Here is a 24,339-nt window from a genome sequence, read left to right as displayed (position 1 = left end):
AGAGCTGAGTGCGGGAAGCTGTGAGGTGGATGGACGCGGCCCTGAGGGCTCCGGGGCACCGGTGAGCAGGACGCTTGGGCGGAGGGGGCGGACTTGAGAGTCGGGGCTGCCCTGAAAGGAACTTGGGGCTCTGCCAGGCAGCGCTGAAGGGAGGCTCCTGAAGGCAGTGGCAGAGAGGGCAGTGAGTCCTGGCTGGGCAGAGAGAGGGGTGGGCTGTTCGCAGCACAGGGAAGGCACTAGCGGGTGGCTGGCGGGGCGGGGGGGTGCAGAGCGGGCATAATCTGAGCATGTGAAATCAGTTCTCATGGAGCTCACGCTGGCATTTATGTTTCGAAAAATGACAATCTTTTTTTTTAAGATTTTATTTATTTATTTGACAGAGACAGAGATAGTGAGAGCAGGAACACAAGCAGGGGGAGTGGGAGAGGGAGAGCAGGCCTCCCGCCGAGGAGGGAGCCTGATGTGGGGCTCGATCCCAGGACCCTGGGATCATGACCTGAGCCGAAGGCAGACGCTTAACGACTGAGCCACTCGGGCGCCCTACAATCTCTTCTTGTTCTTATCAATGCTTTTATAATAGTTTTAGGAAGGTAAAAAATACGTGCATTAGCTACTATGAGCCTTCTTTTGAAGTCTTTCAGTCCAGAAGCATGTCTCACTTTACAAAAAAGTGAAAAAATCAGTTAAAAGATACATGTGGGGTGAGGGGGGACTAATTCATATTTTAATTTGACAAGATGACTCACTAGAATTTCCTTAGAGACACATAAGACATTCAGAGATGCACACTTTCTCCCTTGTTTACATAAGCTAAAACAGTATAAAGTGAGTTACAGTGATTTCTTTCAACAAGACAGAGGGGGCCCATTTAGCTAACCAAAAAGACATCTGTAGAAAGAGGCATTTTTTTTTATAAAGAATTTTAAAACCTATTTTATTTATTTGAGAGAGAGGGTGTGAGCGAGCATGGGGCAGGGGAGGAGCAGAGGGTGAGGGAGAGGAAGAGAGAGAGAAGCCGACTCCCTGCTGAGCACAGAGCTATGTCCCAGGCTGGATGCCAGGACCCTGAGATCATGACCTGAACCGAAGGCAGACACTTAACTGACTGGGCCACCCAGGTGCCCCAAAAGAGGCATTCTTGGTTCTTAACCATGACAGAAAGCAGTACAAACCCAAGAGTCACTTGGGCATTATCTGTGTCAGTGACAGAAAGGCATCCTACTCATATAATTAAGACTAAATTTGGAAATTTAGGGGATAAATATAACCACTGCCATTTGTTAACCTGCAGCAAAGCAAATAAAGTACATATTGACCAAGTTGAAACATAATGCTAATGACAACTTTGGGGCTCCAGGATGAGCTTGTCCACAAGCGAAGGGGCTCACTGATGTGGAGAGAATGTCCTGCCCAGCGATGACGGTCTCAGACAAAATATTAGCACATCATATCATAGTGTGAAACTTATAAAAATAGGTGCTTGTGCTGACCCCTCGACCGCCTGAAAGCGTCCGCAGGTGGTTCTGACTTGCCACTTCAGGGCTTCCCTCCAGAGTAAGGGTCAATCTGAGTCTTTCCCCAAAGGGCTGTTTTCGCTTAAAACTCTGTAAGACCTTGTGAGGCAAGGCAGCCCTCCTGTTGTTGCCCATTAACAGAGAAAGAGTGTGAGATTCCTCCCACCTGGCACAAACACCACGTGGAGCCAGCACTGAATGGGGGTGGGGGTGTGGGGTTGGGGGTAGCACGCAAAGCTGTCCCCCAAGGCAAATGCAGTGTCGCCAGTGACAAGATGTGTTCCTGAACTTCCGAGTCTTCCCTTTAACACCCTCAGAAGCACTAGGTGGAGGATGCTTTGCAAGAGCAGGTGGGGATGGAACTGGGGAACAAGATTACATTGATGACGACCTGATGAGAATTAGGTGAGGAGCTAACGTGCTCTGCACTCTGGGCTCTGTGAAGGCAGGTCCATCTTACAGGATCATATAGGTTCAGTGACATCCTTGGTGGGTCCTAGACCCACTGTTAACTGGATTTATGACATAGTGGCCATGGAGGGAGCCATTCGTGAACTTGGAGGCAGGCAGCGATTCCATTCTTAGGGATTTTATAGACTAGTAAATGTCAAATAAAACTTTTGGGAACTGACATATGGTTATCAACTTATATCAAGTAAGGACAATGAAAAAGACTAAAAACTACAATCTATCATTTCATGCAAAGAGGACAATTTTAATATAAGGAAGGATAACTTCAGAATTTAAAAACTGCCCACATTGGGCTTTTAAAAACTTTGAACTATACTGTCCTTGGCTTTCTCATTTTCTGTTGACTGTCAGAAAATTTATCACCAACTCCTCTCTGCAAACCAAGGTTCCTTTGCCTTGACCATATAGGGGCAGCCACACGACTTGCAGGTGATGTTAATTTACTCTAGTTTCAGGGCTTTAAGGGAACCCCAGGGAATTCAAGTGCAAAAGCCTCTCAGTATTTTGCCTCAGTTTCCAATATTATAACTGTGTGTTGAGTGCTTTAAAGACAGGTGAACAAGACAGACTGTGGCAAACAGAATCTTGGAAACCTGAAGTTGGAAGGTTTTTTAGCAGTGATATCATCCCTGTGGTTTTTCACACTAGTGCCCCATGGAGCCACGGCGGTGCTGCTGGAACCAGCAGACCTCCATTTGTAATTATTTTCGACAACTGATCTTCTAATTAAGATAGAGTTCAGTTGCTTTAAAAAAAATGCTTGAACACCAGTGATCACATCCATCTCAAATTTAAAGGGGGTAACAGGCTGAAAGAAGCCTTGGGATTTGCCTGGGGCCACCTATTTATCTGGAAGACCGTGGTGGGGTGGGCTAGGCAGGATTCTCATTGTCAGCCCTTCATAGTGTCCGTTCCCAGATTCATCAATGGCTGATCCAACTCTTCCCACTGCTCCGGTGCAGAGCAAGTCGACCCTTACGGCTTCCCTCTGGGAACTTTCCGACTGGCTCCTTTCCGTACTGGACCCTGTACTCTGCTTGACACGCTGCTCCCGCATGATAATAATGACAGTTTCACTGGCAACTGCTGAAAACTAGTTTTTAAACTCCAGGTCTGTAATTTTTGCTTCCACTTTGACTTTCACTGATAAAAATCTCTTTAATAGTATTTCATTATATTGTATGAATATCATTTTATGATTCAAAGGTCATATCTGTATTAAAAATTTTAAAGTTATTTTATTTTATGAAAGACCCACTTTTACTAAAATGACTGAACTCCTCCATCTGCTATGTAAACTGAGATGAAGGGGTGTCTACTTGCTTATCGGGCTCCTCCTACAGCTAGGCCAGAGCAGGCTAACAACATTTATATGTCTACCACAGATACACGACACATTGATTTTGTAGCAAGCACCTCCATGGTGAAACTCAGCATCTGGTAGGTTTGGATACAACTCAGCTGAAAATAGCCAAAAAAAAAAAAAAAAAAAGAGAGAGAGAGACTAGTTCCATATAATCTAAAACAATGATTTGCAAACTGTGATTTCCAATCATTAATGGGCCATAAAATCAATTTAGTGGGTTATGAGAGCATGAAAAAACACATAGACATAAGAGCCAAAACTGCAACAGAAAAGGAGATATCAAAGGACACTACATGCCTTATGGGTAAATATTATTTCATAAACATTTTGTTTCAATCTGTATTAACACATACGTACTGGCTCATGATATAAAATAGATTTCACAGAGAAAATCGTATTTGGTCACTCAGTCCCTTGAGAAACGATTTCTTTGTTTCTTTGTTTTTGTTTGCTTTTTCCATCTCCCACATGGCTCCCCACTGCAATGGCGGGTACTCTGGAGGCCCTGCCCCCTCAACACAACAACAGTCTACAGCGCTCTGAGCATCAGCACTTCCTGGGGCACTGCCATTTCCTATTTTTCTTCCTGCCCTAGCTCCGGGAGCTCAACCCAGGGACAGCTGCCACAGTGCATCTGAATGTGGGTCAGTAGAAGCCTCAGTCCCTGCTACCAAGTGCCAGGCATGACCCGCTGGCCTTTACAGCCAGGACGCTTCACAGATGCGGTCTCCTGTCCTTTACCCAGAGCAGTACCTCACCTGCACATCTTGAGCCACTGGCGCGGGATACACAGGGACCGAGTGAATGTTTCCACAGAAATGAATTCAACAATAAGCACATTCCATTGATTATAAACCACATACATTAAATTCAACAAAATAGAACAGTTTTAAATAAAATGTTTCTTCATTTCTCCATACTTCATACAAAAGTACGACACACAGCTTAATCTGTACTGACTAAATCTTAACTGTTGTACAACAAGTGGAGGAGAGGCATTGCGTTCTGTGGCTATCGGCAGTAGTTCGATCACTTGGGTGTCATACCTCATATAGTACAGTTATACAACATTAACCCTTTGATTTTCAGCAGTGATAAACTTATTTTAACACATCATATATTCAGTACTAGGTATTACTTTCTCTGACATAATTTAGTAATAATACATGATACTTTGGGAAAAGGAAAACAGTTAATTTTCTAAATGCTAGTAAGAAAGAAACACATCAATGTACCGTAATTTGACCTGTGACTTAATAGAATCTGGGAAAGTAAACCAAAGCCTTTTTAATCTGGAAGGACACAAATGTTGCTTGAGTTCAAAGCCTTCATCTTTCATATTAGGAAATATCTGTACACCAAAGTAAGTGACTTATCTACTGGCACATAATTACACAGTAAGGGAGATGTCCCAGGTCTCCTGATAACAAATCTAGACCTTTTTCTATTTCATAAAGATGATGATACTATAATACAATCATATTTTTAAAAGATCAAATCAGATATCAAGGAAAAACCTTTTAGGCTAAAACAACCCCACAGCAAGAATTTAATAAAAACTGTGTTCAAAGTAACATACTTAGTGTGGAACACGGTGTTGTAAACATGGGTGGCAGAAATTCACTGGTTATAGTAACTCATTGTATGTTTACGCATTACTTTTGCACATTAGTTGTGTTTTCATCTGTATCACTTGAGCTAAATTTTTTCCACAAAAATTTCTCATTTGATTTCCAAAGTGAAGTTTCCAGCTCCTCTTTCCTTTTGGAGGAGGCAGCAAGGGGCACTTTTTCACACAGAGTCTCTATCACTGCCAAGTCGGTGAGTTTGCTAAGACTGTCGTCGTTCTGTTCATTCAAGATGTCCCAGAAATCTTTTGGTCTCTGTTTTGCTTTTTCCATGGGCCCTGAAAGAACTTTCTTTGGCAGTTGTGTGGTACTGTTCCCATGACTTCTAAAGAGGTCATCAAGAATAGATGTGTCACCAAGTAAGCCAACCACAGAAGTGTTGCCTAACTCTGGATTTTTTATCTTTCTGTTTTCCACTTTGAAAAGTGGTTCATTTCTTGAAATGCCTGTTCTTCTTAGGTCTTGTTGGTCTTTCATGGTATATTCTAATTTCTCTAACTCATATACTTCAGACTTAGTGTTCAGGAAGCAGGATGCCACAGTGTCTTTGGAGGCTTGGCTGTTTTTCCCATTGTCAGTCTCTTGGGTAGAGCTTATAGGTGATTCGTTAGTTTCTCCATCATTAGAAGGCACCTCTCCTCTATGGAAACTGTGATTTTGAAACTTAATAGATTTTTCTTTATATATTTTTGGGCTATAAATTTGAGAAACTTTTTTGGGAGAATTTTTAAATGACAAAGTTTCAGAATCTGACGGCCTTTCTTTTATAAGAGATTCTCTTTTTTCAGACTTATTCCTAACTCTCTCTCTTTTCTGAGGGGAAGATTTAATGAATTCTGCAGCAGAATCCACAAAAAATTCTTTTACCTCTGGATACTGAGAAGCATAAAAGTCTTTTAGCATTTTCTGTCGTTCTTCTGATGTGGCCTTAGTTATATGTTCAGCAAATTCCTTTACAGAAGGCAAGTTAAAATAAGAAGCCATTTCTTCAAATTGTTTTCTGAAGAGTTAATGAACAAAAGCAGTGGTTATTTTTATTATATTTTATTTTTAAAGAACTCATCATCAGTGATATTTAAAGAGACAAAGCAATGTATATTTGACCCTTGAACAACAAGGGTGTTAGGTTTCCCCATGCAGTCAAATATACAAGTATAACTTGACTGTCCCCAAAATTAGCCTACTGTTGACTGGAAACCTTACCAATAACATAAAACAGTCAATTAACACATATTTTGTATGTTATGTGCGTTATATATAATGTGCTGTATTATGTGCTATATTCGTACAATAAAGTAAGCTAGAGAAAAGGAAAATGTTATTAAGAAAATCATAAAGAAGAGAAAATACATTTATAGTACTGTATTTACCAAAAAAAATCTGCCTATAAGTGAATCCACACTGTTCAAACCTGTGTTATTCAAGGGTCAACTGTAATTTTGTTCATTTAGTATATATTAGCTTAATTCCATAATGAAAATGCATTTTATACTAGCAGGGTATGACCTCTTTCCTCATGCTACTGAAAAAGACTTTTAGCTCATGAAATCACCAGCTTTTTAAGTTATTCTGATTTATACTATTAGGTATTTCCTGGGAATTGTGGGATCCCAGCATGCTACTCCTCCAGTCAGCCAATTTATGACTGACATGAGAATCATAATTTATATAATCTGTATTTGAAAATCTATATTGCATTTAAATCCTACAATTGTCAAAGAAAGGTCATAATGAATGGAAGAGAGAAAATTCTGAAAAATAAAGGGATTTTTTTTTTCTTCTCTCTCCTTTTTTCCCTTCTTCCACAAATACAACATTGAAATTTCACACAGCTTTATGATGATCCTAAAGGAAAATTCTAAACCTAGATAAACCTAGATTCTTTCTTCTCCCAGCTGGTCCAACTTGGGTATAGACAGTTAAACTAAGAAGTTGAGATGCTTAAAGCAGTGAGTTTCACTCTTAGTATAAGATACTAATAAAAACTATTATATGCATGTGTGAGGAAACAGGCCTTCCAGAACCCTTGTAACACAAAGGCAGAAAGAAAGATTGTTTCAGAACCCTAGACACCAGACTCTGCTCCTTTCCCCAGATGAGGGTGCTGTGGACTGAACTGTGTCCCCCTCAAATTCATATGTTGAAGCCCTAATCCTCAGTGTGACTATATTTGGAGATAGGGCCTTTAGAGAGTAATTAAGGTTAAATGAGGTCATAAGAAGCCACCAGAGAGATCTTTCTCCACACGTGAGGACATGGTGAGAAGGTCACCATCTGCAAGGAGGAGAGCCCTCAACAGAAGCCAAATCAGCTGGTACCCTGATCCTGAACTTCCCAGACTCTAGAACTGTGAAAAATAACTTTCTGTTGTTTAAGCCTCAGTGTGTGGGGTATTTCGTTAGGGGAGACAGAGTAGATTAAGACAGAGGGTATTGCTTTGCTGATGCTGAGTTTGGGCCATGAATCAGGAGAGCTCAATGTTCCCAAAAATTCTTTCAAACAAAAGCCAAAGATGGTGTAGCACATGATTAAAAGTCCCAAAGTTTTAGAATTATATTTATATTTTATATAATATTTCCTTAAAACAGTCATTTATGAATTCAACAAATATTTATAGACCCTCTATGTGCTAGGCACCGGGAACAGCCCTACTACCATATTCTTCAAGGAGTTTATAGTCGAGCTGGGGGAGACAGATGCATGAAAATCAAACCAGAAGAGAGTGATAAATCCCACTACAGATGTAAATACAAGGCCCTGTGGGTGCCCACAGAAGGGGTACCTAAGCCAGTGATGGGTCATGGGTAAGGTAGCAGGACAGGCTTCTCTGGTGTCACCAGTCAGATAAGGATGAGTGAGGATCACCAGTCAGATAAGGATGAGTGAGGAAACGTTCCAGGGAGAGGGGAAACACGCACAGGCCCACTTCTGAGAGGACCTGGCATACAGAGGGGCAGGAGAAACGGCCAGGGAAGAGGCTGAAAATCATGAGGGGTCTGTATGCCAATTTCAGAAGTTTGAATTTTCTCCTGCACACAACAGAGAATCCTGAAGGGAAAATGATAATTTATTTGTAATGTATGTAAGTAGGAGCTCTAAAGCCACTATTATTTTTGCTGCTCAGGCCAGGTTATATAAAGTTTGTGTTTCCTGTGATTTTAGCAGCAATCCATCCCGCATGCTCAGGACTTTCTTTCGTGGCTCCAGATGAGTATGCTGGCTTCTAGTCCACACCACACTGGTCCTATTAACTGTTCCAAGTCCAGATATCATCTATGCCTGATCAACAGCCACTCTTACTGCCAACAGAATATTTAATAACACAAATACAAGCTTCCAAATTTCTGTCCTGGAAATTGCCAATGTTCTTGTTGGAAAGCAACAAGCACGTTCTTAAAAGGTTCCAGTGTTCACTTCATATGAAGTAATGAGGTATTATTATTTTGTTTATTAATCATCTCCAAATCCATTTTCATGGCCTTTCTAATAAATATTTGTGCTGTGAAGATTAAGTTAATGGCAAAGGTACAGGCTGATGTCTTTTTATTTATCCAAGACTTGGTGGTATCTCAGCAGCTGCCAAAGTACTTTCACCTTTATTGTGCTGACCTCACTCACAATCCTAGGATTCTGTCACTTCTGGGAGGAGACCTATTTCTGACCCTGTGTTATGTCAGTAATATGCAAGTAAATTAGGCTGTGCGATGTCCCTTCACAAGATGAATTACGATTATAATTCATTTTATTTTTGCCTTCTAACTGGCTTTCATAATTCTTGGTGTTTAAAAGAATTTTCTCTAAGTATTTAAGGAAGTGCAAGGTACAATCAGGAGGTATAAGCTAGCCACTTTGTAAGGACAATTTAGTAAATGAGAGTAGACACTCATGAGCCACTATAGAGAAAAAAAAAAAAAAGAAAACCAAAGATAGGTATCCAGAGTAGTTGTCTGCCATGGATGTAATTCACGTTCTCTCCCCTGTTCTTGAGGAACTGAGGGAAAGGGGTAGAACACAGCTAAACCATCTTCTCTTTCCCTGAGCTTTCTGAAGTGAAGGGGGACAGAAACTTCGTTCCAGTGCCCCGAGGGCTACAGCTGGTACAGAGCCGTGATTCTCATAAAGGTGGATGGTTAGCAGGAAAGACGTGTCAGCAGTTCTAACACTGTTCCCTGGCTCAGATGCTGGTCCGTTAGCCTTTCACTTAGCCTGAGGCATTTATTACCTAGGCTAGGTAGAGAAAGAAGGAAGAGAGGCCAAAACTAAGCATTGTTAATAGTTTTCTTTTTATATACAGTGCTAGAGGGGATAAGGACACTTGTGCTCCTCAAAAACCGGTAAAATGCATTATGGTCGGCCTCTGAGCAAAATAATTGCCCAAAGTAAATTGCCCCAAGTTTGCCCAGAATCATAGTTATAAGTCTGTTTAAGAGGAGATACACTGGAGTAATATGTGGGGTGTTCACCTTTCTGGGCAATGGTGCACAGCTAAGAGCCATACTCCAACCTACCACACCAGTACCCAAGGGCCGAGGAGCTGCCAAACCCTGAGGAAAGAATTTGGAACCCAGAGAGCCATCACCATTTGCCCACTGCCTGCTGAGCCTTCAGGGCCAATTCAACCCTGCCTCCCATCCCTGCCTACCTCAGCCACTACTCTCTTACCTGGAACCACTGGCCTCTCATCTCCTCCTACTCTCTTCATCCCCAATCTAATCCAATCCCTCACCTTTCCAGACCATTCTTTGGTGCCCCAGAACCAGGCTACAATCTACCAACTCCCCTGTTCTCCCCCTGGAATCATCCCTCTGTCCCCTCATACCGCCTCTTCCCATGCAGCCCTTAAGCTAAGGCTCTTATACCTCATGCCCTAAATCTCAGGGTTCAGGGTTCACATTGCTGCTTCCAGACCATCATTTGCTTGGAGACTCCTTCCCCTTTTTGAGGTTTATGCTATCTTGCTAAACCATTCTCTCCCTCAACTTGTTAAGTGACCTCTTAATTGCTTCCTGCTAGTGACTGAACACCCGAGATTAATCCTGCTTCCTTTCCCATCTCCTGCCATCATTCTTGATAAAACCAATATCCATGTGGATGCCCCACTCAACTCCAACTCTGGCCCCACCAATTTCTTTACCACTCCTGACCCGAGAATCAACTGCATGTCAGGTCCCTATTCCCAAGACCATAGACTGCCACCATCATTACCATTAACTGCACAACCTGCAAATCCCTGAATTCAGGCACTTTATATACCAGCTCAACTGTTCAATTCCCCCATGACAACAATGCTGGAAGATACTTCTGACCTCATCAAGCCTCCCCTTGTTTAGCTTAGGTTCAATTTTGTAATTACTCCTTTACAAACATCCTTCAGCTTCCCTCCATTCTAACCCCTGAATAAACCCCAGCCATCTCTCTATTCTGTGTCTGTAACTGAGCAATTGAAGTGTACTGAACAAAGTCTGCACAACTGCATGGATGCTTCTACTGCAATTGCTCTCAAACAGGGACTTAACATGAGCCATGAATTCTAGTCTCACTAAGCTTGCTGTCCTACTTTATAAGTGATTTATTTCCTGGCTTTTCTCTCCTGAAATTTCTCTCCCTCTGAATTGATACTTTAATTCTCAATTAATTGAGGAAATAGCACCATATCAGTGCCCGTCTTCATCCCTTCATCTAGAAGGCTAGACCTTCTGCAGGGGCCTGGACCTCACCCTCTCCTGCCTCCAGGGCTTCTCTTAGAATGGCTCCGGCATGATCTCTTTTTCCCCTATTAGGCTTTTCTCTCAGCACACAAACAGGTTCTATTATCTTCCCAGCTTGAAAAAAACTTACCTTTGACTGATAATGTCCTCCAGCTCCTGTTCCTTTTTACTCTCCAAGAGCTGTCACAGGGTCTGCCCATCCCCTGCTTGCCCACCTCACCCTGGCGTCTGCCCAAAGATTTGCAGACAGCTCCCATCAAGGCAGCCACTGAGTTCTCTGCTGCCGGTTCCAGGAGGTACCTTCCCACTTCATCTGATTCTGGTTCTCAGAAGCATTTCATAAAGTGAAGTGCTCCCTCCTTTTTGAAACTTCACTCCTCTTGGATTTCAGGACCTTATACTGTGCCTCCTACCCAGCGGGCCACTGTCACCTAAAGGCTCAGTCTTGGGGCTTCTCCTCTTCTCTCTGTGCCGGGCTCCTAGGCTGTTCACACAATCCGTGGCTCTAAAGTCACTTATAATCTTGATGCCAATGACTTCCACATTTAGATCTCTAGCCCCCAAACCCCAGAGTAGCATATCCATTGCCTATTTGGCATTTCCATAGAACCTCAAATTTAATATGAACAGAGGACTCTTGATTTTTTTCATCCCAAACTCTTTTCTCTGTTCGTTTTCCCCATTTAGTCAACCCAGTCTGTTGTTCCAACAACCAGTCCAGCACCAAACTGAAGTCATCCACTTCACTGTCTCCATGGCAACCACTCTATTGCTAACCACCATCAACTAGTTCCTTATGGTCTCCCCTAGTCTGCCCTTTTCCACACAGAACCTCGAACAATCTTTTAGAAACATACATCAGATCATATTCATGCTTCAACAGCTTTTGGCTGCACTTGGAATAAAATCCAAACTCTTGGTGCAGACAAGAGTCCGCTGACAGGGCTTTGCTTGCTCCAGCCCCATCTATGTCTTGGCCTTCATCTTATGGCTGCCCACTTGGTTTATCATGTACTAAGTACACGAGTTTTCTCTCGGTTCCTCAAACACACCAACCTCTTCCCTCCTCAGGCATGTTCTTACTCTAGTTCTTTGCCTGGTTATCCCTCAGGTCTCAGATGTCAACTGTGTCATGAGGTCTTCCCTGAATACCTAACAGAACGCTATCTGCACCTCCTCCAGATCCCATTAATCTCTATCAAGGAGGCCTGCCCACTTCTTTCTTTTATCATTTTATAATTATTTATAAGTTTTTTTTTTCTTTTGAAAATTCTTATGGTTTAATGCCAACTCCCACTGTGCTATAAGCTCTATGTCCTTTTTTACATTATATGTTCAGCACTCAGCACAATGTCTGAGTACATATTAGGTACTCAGTACATATTCAGTGAATGAATATAATGCACTTAAGTATTTCATGTATCCATATAAAATGGATCTAAAATGATTTTTTATCAATTCAGGGATTAGCTTTCTAAAAACATTTAAAATATCTGGAATTTATTGTTTAAAGTGTACAAATTTAGATGCCAGGTATGGTTAAGATTCAAATAATTTGTGTATTTTATTAAGTAGCTATATTTCTTTTGAGAATAATTCTTAAAGTCCAATATTGTTATAAACATACCTGCGGATTCCTTTTGGCGTTTCTCCAATTATGAACGTGGTCTGATCTGTGCGGTAGACTTTTTTCTTCTTCTGGCTTACAGGGTGTGAAATGTAAAGGGGAAATGAAATGCTTCCTTCACTTAGCTGTTGACCTTTCTTTGTATGTGTCAGTGTATCTGTCTTCACTTTTTCTTTCTGTGTCTGAAAAGAGAAGGAAAGCAAAAACTAAGTCTGAAAAAAATAGTCATTTTTGGTTCAATGAGGAGATGGCCTTATTTTTTCCCCAAACTCTTTATAATCAAGTATATCATATTCTCCAACTGATAGCACTGTAAGAAATGTTAACCTAGATTTTTAAAAAGAAGATATAGGCAAAAATTACTTTTATATCTTTCTGACATATATAAAAGAAATGGCAATACTATGATGTGTCCATGGTGTCTATGGTTTAAGACATATGTTAAAGATATAGCTTTCTTAAAGATATAATAAAAGTAATAGCAATAAGATAATGCCTTCATTGTCAAGACTGATCGCATACTATATACATGCTGATATCCACAATACTAAGTGAGGATAAAAATTAATGATTATAAAAATAATGGCATAAAAATGAGATATTTAAAATTCTTAAATTCAGTAATTTCTCTCAATATTATTAATCAGATTTTCAGGTATTTAATTTTACATAAGCAGCCAAACTTTTAAAAAATAACTATCTTTATGTGACAATTAAATAAGAAACTATCTTCATAAATCCTACTTTTTAATCTCTACTGGATTGACAGGATATTCAGTGATTTTAAGATGCTAACTACAGTTGGTTGAAATTATAGATAAAATCATATTTATTTTACAGACTACATGGGTTGCTTGTTTAACATAAATTGTTAAAAACACTGGGTCAAGAAAAAAAATAATTTTAAATTGTATGGTTCCAATTTCCCTGGGAAGATGGTACAGTGAATATGTGCAAGTCCCAGCCCATTCCAAAAAGAGAAATGTTGTATACAATTTGACAACAACAACAGCAAAATTATATTTGAGCTCAGAAGTAAGAAAGGTAAATCAGTAGGTGTGAAAAAGCAAAGAATTAACAGAGTGGTGAATGGGAGCTAATGCCTTAAGTTATAGTCTGCAGGACCCCATGTCCAGAGGGGAGAGGAAAATGACTGAACTCCCTGCATTAAAAACAAACCAACCAAAAACAAAGGAGGAGTTAAGAGGATACCCAGTTTGCAAATTAAAGCTAGAAAAGCCCAAATTGGGAACACAGGATAGAAGCAGGTTACCGTCCTACTCTAGATAAGAAGAATCACTGGTGAAATGTGGAATGCCCAGCCTGCGCCAGTTGTGGAATCTGATTTTGTAGCACCTGGGTGGTATGGAAAATCTAAGCTAAAAACCAACATAAAAACTGGCCCAGAATCACTGAAGACTATGGATCTCAATGAGGGATGAATATAAAAACATACCCTAGGAAGACTTCCATAATCCAGAGAATGCTTTTGATTCCAATGTGGAGGGAGGGGTGGGGAGGAGCTCAGGCAAAAATTATGAAGAACATATAAAACCCACCACCATGAAAATGGGCAGATGTAACAAGTGTGAGTGAGAATACACAATCAGAGGAATTTTAGATAATGAAGCAACCTGAGACTTTACATCATCAGCATGTCCAGAAAGGTAAAGGAAGGAATAGAATCTGCCAGCAAGAACTGGGTATTCTATAGACAGATCTGAAAAAGAACCAAACACAAACTCTAAAAAGGAAATATAGTTTTAAAATAAAAAACAGAGATAGGAACAAGCTCAAAATATGAGTTAAAGCAGCAGACTAAACAGCCCTCCAGTGATAGCTGAGAAAGTGGTAGAGTAAGAAGACATATCAAAATTTCTAAAATACTGGAAGAAAAGAATAGAGAAAACAGAAGAGATAATGCAAAGACATAATGTCAGGTAACTGAAGAAGGCATGAATCCTCAAAGCAAAAAAGGAGAGAGAATCTCTAGTGGGAAAAATAATAATAAATCTTGTACTTTGTTATATCACAGAGAATATCTTAAAAACTAGCTGGGAGATGGGCACCTGGGTGGCTCAGTCGTTAGGCATCTGCTTTCGGCTCAGGTCACGATCCCAGGGTCCTGGGATCAAGCCCCACATCAGGCTCCCTGCTCTGTGGGAAGCCTGCTTTCCCTCTCCCACTCCCCCTGCTTGTGTTCCTTCTCTCACTACCTCTCTCTCTCTCTGTCAAATAAATAAATAAAATATTAAAAAAAAAAAACTAGCAGGGAGAAAAAAACAGATATCCCACAAAGAAAGGACAATCAACCTGAAGAAAGCCTTCTCATTAATACCACCACCACCAGAAGATAATTAGATAATACCTTCTATGTGCAGAGAGGAAAATACTATAAACTCAGTATTCTATACCCAGTTAAACTATCATTAAATAATTCTTTTTTCAGACATACAAAGACTGTAAGAGTGTACTAGATACAGATTCTTGCTGATGACATAATTATTTTTCTTTTTTTAAGAGTTTGATGGGATTGAAATGGCACATATAAATGAATGTGGGTAGGGAATAGTTTTTCATTCCACAAATATTTACTGAGCACCTGTTATCTTCCTGTCACCAGACTATGCAGTTGAGAACAAAGATGTTTACATATACAAAGAGGCCTCAACCTTTAAGGGACTTAAAAGTGACAAGCCCATTTTTTTTTTTATTTTAAAGATGGAACATTTAGTTTTCTTTTAAAAAATAAATCATTCATCTCTTCAACTTATATTCAAGTTCATTTTATTGAAATAAACTGAATATAACACATATGACATAACTGTGTTCTTTCTCTCTCTCTCTCTCTCTCTTTCTTTCTCTCTCTCTCTTTCTCTCTCTCTCTTTCTGTAATCTCTGTATCCAACATTGGTACCAAACTTATGACCCTGAGATCAAGAGTCACATGCTCTACCAACTGAGCCAGCCAGGCACCCTGTAACTGTATATTTTGTAGTAGCAAACCATTTCTAGTGAAAATAAATTGACTTCTTAAATATCTCTTGTGAACCAGATGGACAAACACAAAATGTTGAAAATACTTTACTTAAAGACATCATTTCTTGAATCTTAAAACATTAACAGGAAAATGCTGACCTTTATAAAGATAAATTTGAAAGAGATTTGATGCATTTATTTTACATCACAAGAAAACAGATGAATGTTGAAAGTTTCCAATAAAAAGGAACATCATCTTAGATGATCCCCAAGAAATAATGATCTATTATTGTAAGGAGAGTTGGGATGTTTACATGAAGATAAAGGGAATAAACAGAAAAAGAAGGAACTGGGCCAACCAAGAACACTCCATCCTCATATACTGCAATTTCTGAAGCCATAGAGAAATCATGCCAGACAAATGGCAATTTTCAATAATTTACATGATTACTCTGGGTCTTTCTGACCTTGGCAGGATTACAGAGTTCACATTTTGTGTGGATACATTTTTTTAAAGTCAGTTTTATAAATTCTTCAGGGAAATTCAGCTTTTCCAACAACAGGTATCAAACATGTGGATCTTTAATTTTTGCCAAATATTCCATATTTAAAAAACAGATTATGTTAGACAATCATAAAAAAGTAAAAACATTCTTTTCCCACATGAGCTCAATACCCTATTCTTTATTTAAAAAAAAAATCTAGGTTCAGATTTCCATTTTAGTAGAGTCCTTTGAAACTACTGAAACAAGGCTGTGAAACAAAATTTTATTAATTAACTTAATAAACATTTTGGTGGCCTTTTTATAAAGCTGGTTTCACTCTAGTAAAATAGTATCCTTTACATAGCTGATACAAGGAAAACAGTGCCAAAGTGCAGCTGCAATTGTAGTGATAGTTATAATTTATTATAAAGCAAAGTTCAAGGCCTATGGCCAAGATGAAAAGATTCCAGATTATGTGGACTGGACTCAAGCTCATTCATTACCACTATGTCAAAGCTGTGAAGTCATATGACACTGAGGCAACATGAAGAAGTAGCAACAGTAATAAAGGCTTGAGTAATGAAAAATTCAGTAAAATGAACTGGATTAGGAATTGAAAAGACAATACTATCCCTTCTTAACACTAGGAGAGAGGGTGAGGTTGCTTGCTAAAGAAAGCAAAACGAATCCACTCCTCTTTCCCCTAGAGAGTAGAATGGCCAACAACCGGAACACTATGTCTGTATTTAAAAAGAAATTTTGCAATCATGACATGAATACAGCAGAAATACCAGTTTCTGCAAAAGCCCCTAATTGTTCCTAATGTTTTCTTAAAAAGATTCTTTACAACTATCCATCAAGATTTGCCTTTAGGAAGTACTTCCATATTCTGTGATTCTGATGAAGCTTACTTTCATATGATAATTTATGATTATAATGATAAGGAATTATAAAGATAAGGACTTTGTACAGTATTTGTATAGTATAAGTATTTCTGCTAATAAGTATTTTAGAAAGCTTGACACTATTAGAATATAATTTATAACTTAGTATTGCTATATTCATGATTATTTGTTTAATTATTGGGGATTGTTAGGTGTTTCTACCGTAGTGTTTGTATGAAAAGTCAAATTCAATTTATGGAATTTTTATTAAAAACAAAACTTAGTGAGTGTAAGGAACGCAGTAATTGTTTCTAGGAAGTGTAAAAATGCAGTTAAAAATCCATTTGGATAATGAGATTAGATGAATGGAAATGGGGGGCTACTTAAAAAGGTGGATTTATCAGAGAATCCTGAAGTAATAATTTTAATGTATGTGCAGTAACATGTCTTCCTTCTATGGACATATACATATTATATGAAGAAATCAGTTGATGCTGAGTGAAATAAGTCAGAGAAAGACATGTATCATATGACCTCACTGATATGAGGAATTCTTTTTTTTTTATTTTACTGTGCTCTTTATTTTATTTTATTTTTTTAATTTTTTATTGTTATGTTAATCACCATATATTACATAATTTGTTTTGGTGTACTGTTCCATGATTCATTGTTTGTTCATAACACCCAGTGCTCCGTGCAGAATGTGCCCTCCTCAATACCCATCACCAGGCTAACCCATCCCCCCACCCTCCTCCCCTCCAGAAACCTCAGTTTGTTTTTCAGAGTCCATCATCTCTCCTGGTTCGTCTCCCCCTCTGACTTACTCCCCTTCATTCTTCCTCTCCTGCTATCTTCTTCTTTTTCTTTTTTCTTAAAATATGTTGCGTTATTTGTTTCAGAAGTACAGATCTGTGATTCAACAGTCTTACACAATTCACAGTGCTCACCGTAGCACATATCTTCCCCAATGTCCATCACCCAGCCACCCCATCCCTCCCACCCCCGACCACTCCAGCAACCCTCAGTTTGTTTCCTGAGATTAAGAATTCCTCATATCAGTGAGGTTATATGATACATGTCTTTCTCGGATTGACTTATTTCACTCAGCATAACCCTCCAGTTCCATCCACGTCGTTGCAAATGGCAAGATCTCATTCCTTTTGATGGCTGCATAATATTCCATTGTGTATATATACCACATCTTGATATGAGGAATTCTTAATCTCAGGAAACAAACTGAGTGTTACTGGAGTGGTTGGGGGTGGGAGGGATGGGGTGGCTGGGTGATAGACATTGGGGAGGGTATGTGCTACGGTGAGCGCTGTGAATTGTGCAAGACTGTTGAATCACAGATCTGTACTTCTGAAACAACGCAACATATTTTAAGAAAAAAGAAAAAGAAGAAGATAGCAGGAGAGGAAGAATGAAGGGGAGTAAGTCAGAGGGGGAGACGAACCATGAGAGATGATGGACTCTGAAAAACAAACTGAGGGTTCTAGAGGGGAGGAGGGTGGGGGGATGGGTTAGCCTGGTGATGGGTATTAAAGAGGGCACGTTCTGCATGGAGCACTGGGTGTTATGAACAAACAATGAATCATGGAACACTGCATCAAAAACTAATGATGTAATGTATGGTGATTAACATAACAATAAAAAAATAAAAAATAAATAAATAAAAAGGTAGTTGTTATTACTAAAATTCATAATATAAAAATTTGTTCAATTCAGCGCAAACATTAAATATATATTATTTCTATAAATGATAATTGCTCTAACATATTTTGGCCAAAATAGTCTCCTCATTTATTCACAATTAAATGTTTAACTTGGAAATAGCTCACTTCAAAGACTTCATGACTATCAGCTTTGATTTAATTTTGGTGAAGTTATAAAATCATTACTGATTTTTCTGATGTATCTATAAAATGTGTTTGAAAATATATCATAAAAATTACTATTTAAAAATGTACAGTGTATACATTCTATAAAATAAAAGCTGTAATTATTTTAAGTTGTAAAAGACATACATTAGGATTATAATAAATAAGAAGGCACTTTTGTAGGGAAAAATTCTGTCTTTTAGAGTAGCCACAATGAATCCACACTAAATATAAACAACTGTATATAATTCTGTACAATTTATTTCTTACTGGGAAGTTTTAGGTTTATATTGGTTCTACCAGGAAATTCCTTATCTTCAGGCCAATAGTAAGAAACATTCAGATAACTTTTGATAATACTTTCTTTTTCCTTTGAACCAAAAGTGCATTGTCTGTATTTCAAGACATTAGATCTACGCCAAGCTACATTGCTTTAACTGAACCAATAGTTATTTTTTGAAAGGCATAGCTTAAAAAAAGGTAATAAAGTATATATAGATTTTCAGTATGAAAGTAAGGAAAAAAAAACCCCGCCTCTTAAAAAGTTTAAAGATAGCAGTCTTTGGCATCAATGTACTGAGAAAAGAAAAAAAAGGCAGATGCCCCTACCTATGATTACATTAATATTTTTCTATTTACTCTGCTATGTAGGAAATCTATCTTTATATACTAGGAAACTTTACTGGGAATAGTACAGAGAATGTTTAAGTTAAAAAAAAACACCTTTCTACTAATAGTCGTGGAGGTAAAAAAATAACTTTGGAGGTAAATTATTAAAAGAACTGCAGAGAGTACCTAGATGGGAACGGCAAGGCAATGAAAAAAGTTGACAGGGCTCAATCTTGCCTACAGCCACCCATCTATAACAAATGGGGCAAGAAAGATTACAATCCAGGAGAGTGAGTTTCAAAACCAATTGTGAATAGCCTCTAATTCCCATCTTAGCAAGAGAAATACTATTGCGATCTCTGCCATCTTTCTAACGCTCCCTGGGACTAATTCCTAGAGACACATCCATAGCCAGTGAAGATACTGCTGATTATTTCTCCCCTGCTCATCTGTACCCTCCACAGAGTGGAGGAAGCTTGGACAGGGATAGTGCACAATGAAGCAGAACAGCTTGATAGGCCGCTACTATTCCACAGTAGGCTACTGGGAATTACTGAAATGTTTTATTAAGCAATTTTGGAATAGATCTGTCTCCTAAGCCAGTTTCTCCAGAAAACACCCTGCAGAACATACACCAGAACAAAGAGCAATGCATATTTAACTGACACATTCACTGTTTTTCTCCCATAACCAGATGTTTAGGCTTGATTCATCATTGAGAAAATTGAAAACAGGGAGGAGATTTTCAAAGGCATTGGAACGTCCTGATGGCTTGGACCCACTGAGAAGTCTGAGTGGAAAGATTAATTAAAGTTGGATTCTAAGATCACCAGAGGATCTGCCTATTACAGGAAAGCTCTTGGTCTACACTTGTTCCTGAGAACAGCACAGAGCCTCACAAGGCACTCTCTGGTCACGGCCACGTGTGGGTGCACCGTGTGGCCACAGGTCCTCACACTGTCCTGATCACATTAACTTTGCCATAGAGACTAAAAAAAAATCAAGTGCTCTTCCATTTTTTTTCTTCATTAAATCTTAAATAGTGAAGTCTGAGAGGCAGCAATGCTTTTGTCTACACATCTGTTCTAAGGAAAGATTAAAAAAGAAATCTCCCTCTTGGTAAGGGCCAAACTGTAAACACATAAAAAGTCATAAGCTTCCTTGTCTTTGCAAAGCAGGGAATCAGGAGTACTATAAAAACATATAGCACATGTAAATACATTCATTCAGTGGCATCTGAGTTTCTAAAAGGACGAAAACTTTTAAGGATCTTTGTACAAGTGTGAAAAAGCTCCTATCGTTAAAGTAATCATTGAAGATTTTTACCTGGAGGTAGGCAATATTACTGTAAATGTAGTTTTCCAATATTCAGGAAAGCCAAAGGCAACTATGAGCCCTGAACTGTCTTTACTTGTCCTCTGGAGAAGAGCCTGCTGTTTAGAGGAACCACCACAAATACATATTAAAGTCAAATTTTCTGCATGTTTAAAAATGACATTCAAATATGAAAAAAACACTTAGACGCAAATCCAAAATCTTTTTCGTTTGTTATTGTTCTGCTTTCTTCCTGGGAGAAATAATAGTTACAATCCAGATACATCTCTATTAGATCTCTATCTATATTTATATATCTGTATATTTTTAATAGTGCTTTGCTTTCTAGGTGAGTCACAACAGGACAACTTTATATTGGCTGTTCTGAGCCTAGGTTCCTTTTTTATCCCCATGAGTCCATTTCTCATTGTCGGACAGATCCATCTATCTAAAAGAACAAGGTGACAGCCTTGGGAGAGCAGGTGAATGCTGTGGAGCACACACTACAAAAAAGAATATAAAAGCCCTATCTCCTTGGGATCTGGGACCCTGAAGGCACTGCCAGAGCAGTCATCTGTGGAAAAGGCAACCACCAAAGTCAGTCCTCCATGGCAGCGAGGTCAGGGCATAAATTCCCTTTATTACCTCCTGCAGACAAAGGCTAGAGCAGGGTCTGGGCGCTTCTGCGGTAGCAGTTGGAACACTGGACTCAGCACCTCAGGCCCTAGGGTTCAGGGGAAAGCTGGAAGTTTTTGTATCTTTTTGAGCCTCATTACCCTGGGAGATAATGAGTGATTTGGGGATCCGGATCTAGGCGGTAGAAATCTGGAACAGGGACTCCCATCAGTCTCTTCCATATTTGTAATTCACAATTCTACCAGTTCTTATAGGATCTTCAGAAAGTAGTAACGAGTAGGTCCTTAGAATCTTGCAGCCCTGACACAATTTTGAATCTTTATACGTATTAATTACATTACTGTAAAACTTTCTCTAAAGACTATTTGGGCAGGGAGCCCGATGAGGGACTTGATCCTGGGATCCTGGGATCATGACCTAAGCCATAGGCAGATGCTTAAATGACTGAGCCACTCAGGCGTCCCTACACTTGTTTTTTTTTTTTTTTTTCAAGCTTTACTTATTTTAGAGAGAGAGAGAGCATGCACGAGAGAAAGTGCTCTTGAGCAGGGGAAGGGACAGAGGGAGAATCTTAAGCAGGCTCCATACCCAGTGCAAGCCCAATGCAGGTCTCAACCTGGGGCTCAATCTCAGGATCCTGAGATCATGACCTGAGCTGAAATCAAGAGTCAGACAGATGCTGATCTGACTGTGCCATGCAGGCACCCCATTTTTACACTTTAAAAATTATTAAGGACCCCGAAGAGATTTTGTGTCAGTTTTACCTATTAAACATTTAAAATATTTATTAATCTATTAAAAATATCAATAACATGTTTATATATATATATATTTAAAGATTTTATTCATTCATTTGAAAGACAGAGCACGAATGGAGGGGAAAGACAGAGGGAAGATCTAAGAGCAGGGAGCCTGACGTGGGGCTCGATCCCAGGACTTGGAGACCATGACCTGAGCCGAAGGCAGATGCTTAACTGTCTGAGCCACCAGGTTCCCTGAGTGGCTATTTTATACATTTCTGTAAATGTCTTTAATATCTAGATTCATAAAACACAGCTGGATTCTCATATCTGGCTTCTGCATTCAATCTGTTTGCAACAAGGTTCTTTTGGTTGGAATATATGAAGAAAATCAGTATCATATAGGTATGTAGTTAGAAAAGGGAAGAATATATATATATATATATATTTAAAGATTTTATTTATTTGACAGAGAGAGACACAGTGAGAGAGGGAACACAAGCAGGGGGAGTGGGAGAGGGAGAAGCAGGCTTCCCGCGGAGCAGGGAGCCCAATGCAGGGGCTCGATCCCAGGACCCTGGGATCATGACCTGAGCCAAAGGCAGACGCTTAATGACTGAGCCACCCAGGCACCCCAGGGAAGAATATTTTAATAGCCTTTTCAGATAACTGTATTCTTTTTTGGTACTGTATCAAAACTCAATTAAGGTTAGTTTCATGTAAAATCTGCAACCATATCAGCAAATTTTTTATATTGTTAAAATTAAAATTCACTGGTATTTATCTTGTACTTTGGCTGTTTTTTTTCCCATGGCAAGATTTTGTGGTATCATTCACTGGTCATGTGGAAATATCGATTAACTGAGCTTTGCAGATCTTCTAAATGTTGATTACATTCAACTGTACAACACTGGAAAACCATATTTGTTGTTATCATCACCTATTGCATCAGAAAAAAAAATCTTTAAGTATAGGGAAAGTGTCATGGTCGTGGTTTTTCGACATTTTAGTTTTCACTCGAAAGCTTGACTTTTATTCCTGGCAACACATATTGCCCATTGTTTTCCTTGAAGTACAAAACTCACTAGGTTCATTTTTAAGAAATTACCTACCAAATATGCAAACTTAAATAACCAGTTTGTCAAGTACAAATGCTGTTTTATAAAAAAGCGGCTAGTTCAGTTTCCAGCTCAATTATACAAGTGCTTATGTACACTTCCAATTTTATCAAACAGAACAGAAAAAAAGATGAGTATAAAGGGTTGAGATTGGTTAAAATCAGCCATTTTTATCAAGGATATAAATTCATCAAGGATATTCATCAGAGAAGCTAGTTTTCTTTTCCTGCAAATATGTAGTGGTGCAGAATCCAATGGCTGCCTGGTATAACTTGGGGCCACTGCCTGATTCATGCTAAGCTGCTAGCAGTTTTCTCACCATCGCTTTTGCACCATTTGTACAAACGCTAGCAAGTGAAAAGTGTCCTTAGAAATATTCTGAAAATAGTTCTGACCTTGCAGACCCTGGAAAGAGTCTCAAACATCTTAGGGGTCCACTCCATGGACCACACTTTGAGAACTGCTCAAATACCAGAAACGGATGCATCTTCATTCGGCACATACTTAATACCTCCATGCTGGAAACGGACCAGGATGACCAGAGTGGATTTTCGTTTCACCCAGCTTTGTGTCTACACACAGGAAAAGGCTCCCACCTTAGTGAGAGAAAACAGAAGAGTCTTTCTGTCTAGAAAAATTATTACCAGCTCCAGGCCTGGCTCTTGGCCGCCTTCATCAGGGAATTGTTAGATCTTCTGCACATGTTGAAAGTTACTTCTCAGGTATAAACTCTAACATTTTGGTCTGTTCAGGTGAGTTTAACATCTGATTATTGCTCTACATGCAAGGCCTTTCCTGATCTGTTCCCCCTATGCAGCCTTACTCTTCCTGATGTCCAATATAGGCTGGCCTGATTAGGCTAGTCTTCTCACTATTGCCAAACACATCATGACAGTCATTTCTGGAGCCAAATTTCCTCAGCCCTGCCTTCTGCCCAGCATAGTCCTACCCATGCTTGAAGGTACAGATTCATGAGACTTTCCTTGCATCCTTTCTTTTTCTTGCATTGCTATTTCAATTTCTCATTTGATAACTTTATTATATAAATGGAATCTACCTTGATTTAAGATGTTATGTAATCACATACAGCATACTAAACCAAGCAGCAACAATGTTGCAATGTAGACCAAAAATCCTAATTTCACACACCAAGGGAATACAACAAAATCAAGGGGCTCTCTTTGAATAGGTAGGGCCCCTGTACAACTGGAAACTATTTTGATTGCTTAGATCTTACCTATGTAACTGGATCTATACATGCCTCTAACAGAGAACCATATATACATATATATAATATATAATATATATAAAAATATAATTTGTATATTATATACATATGTGTGTATATTGTATGTATGTGTATATATATATGTATATGTA

General features: G+C 39.1%; 1 protein-coding gene across 4 annotated transcripts in view; it reads right to left on the bottom strand.

The window, feature by feature from the left end:
* Positions 1 to 278: 278 nt before the first annotated feature.
* ERCC6L2 (ERCC excision repair 6 like 2) overlaps positions 279 to 24,339 on the bottom strand; it is a 136,728-nt gene continuing 112,667 nt past the window's right edge. For 3 of the 4 annotated variants that reach the window (XM_028122250.2, XM_028122252.2, XM_088019268.1), the window contains 2 exons: positions 12,315 to 12,496; positions 279 to 5,979 (listed from right to left, as the gene is read on the bottom strand). In XM_028122250.2, the coding sequence (XP_027978051.1) occupies positions 5,007 to 5,979; positions 12,315 to 12,496 (1,155 nt within the window). In that variant the 3' untranslated portion in view covers positions 279 to 5,006. The remainder of the gene's footprint in view (positions 5,980 to 12,314; positions 12,497 to 24,339) is intronic. The other variant, XM_088019269.1, reaches the window with a different exon arrangement.

This window comes from Eumetopias jubatus, unplaced genomic scaffold (genome assembly GCF_037043125.1).
Source record: "Eumetopias jubatus isolate StellerSeaLion01/CBP00866 unplaced genomic scaffold, mEumJub1_p1.0 scaffold_15, whole genome shotgun sequence".
NCBI classification, from domain to species: domain Eukaryota; kingdom Metazoa; phylum Chordata; class Mammalia; order Carnivora; family Otariidae; genus Eumetopias; species Eumetopias jubatus.
The sequence above is the reverse complement of the archived record's forward strand: the minus strand, read 5'-3'. Positions and strand labels throughout refer to the sequence as shown.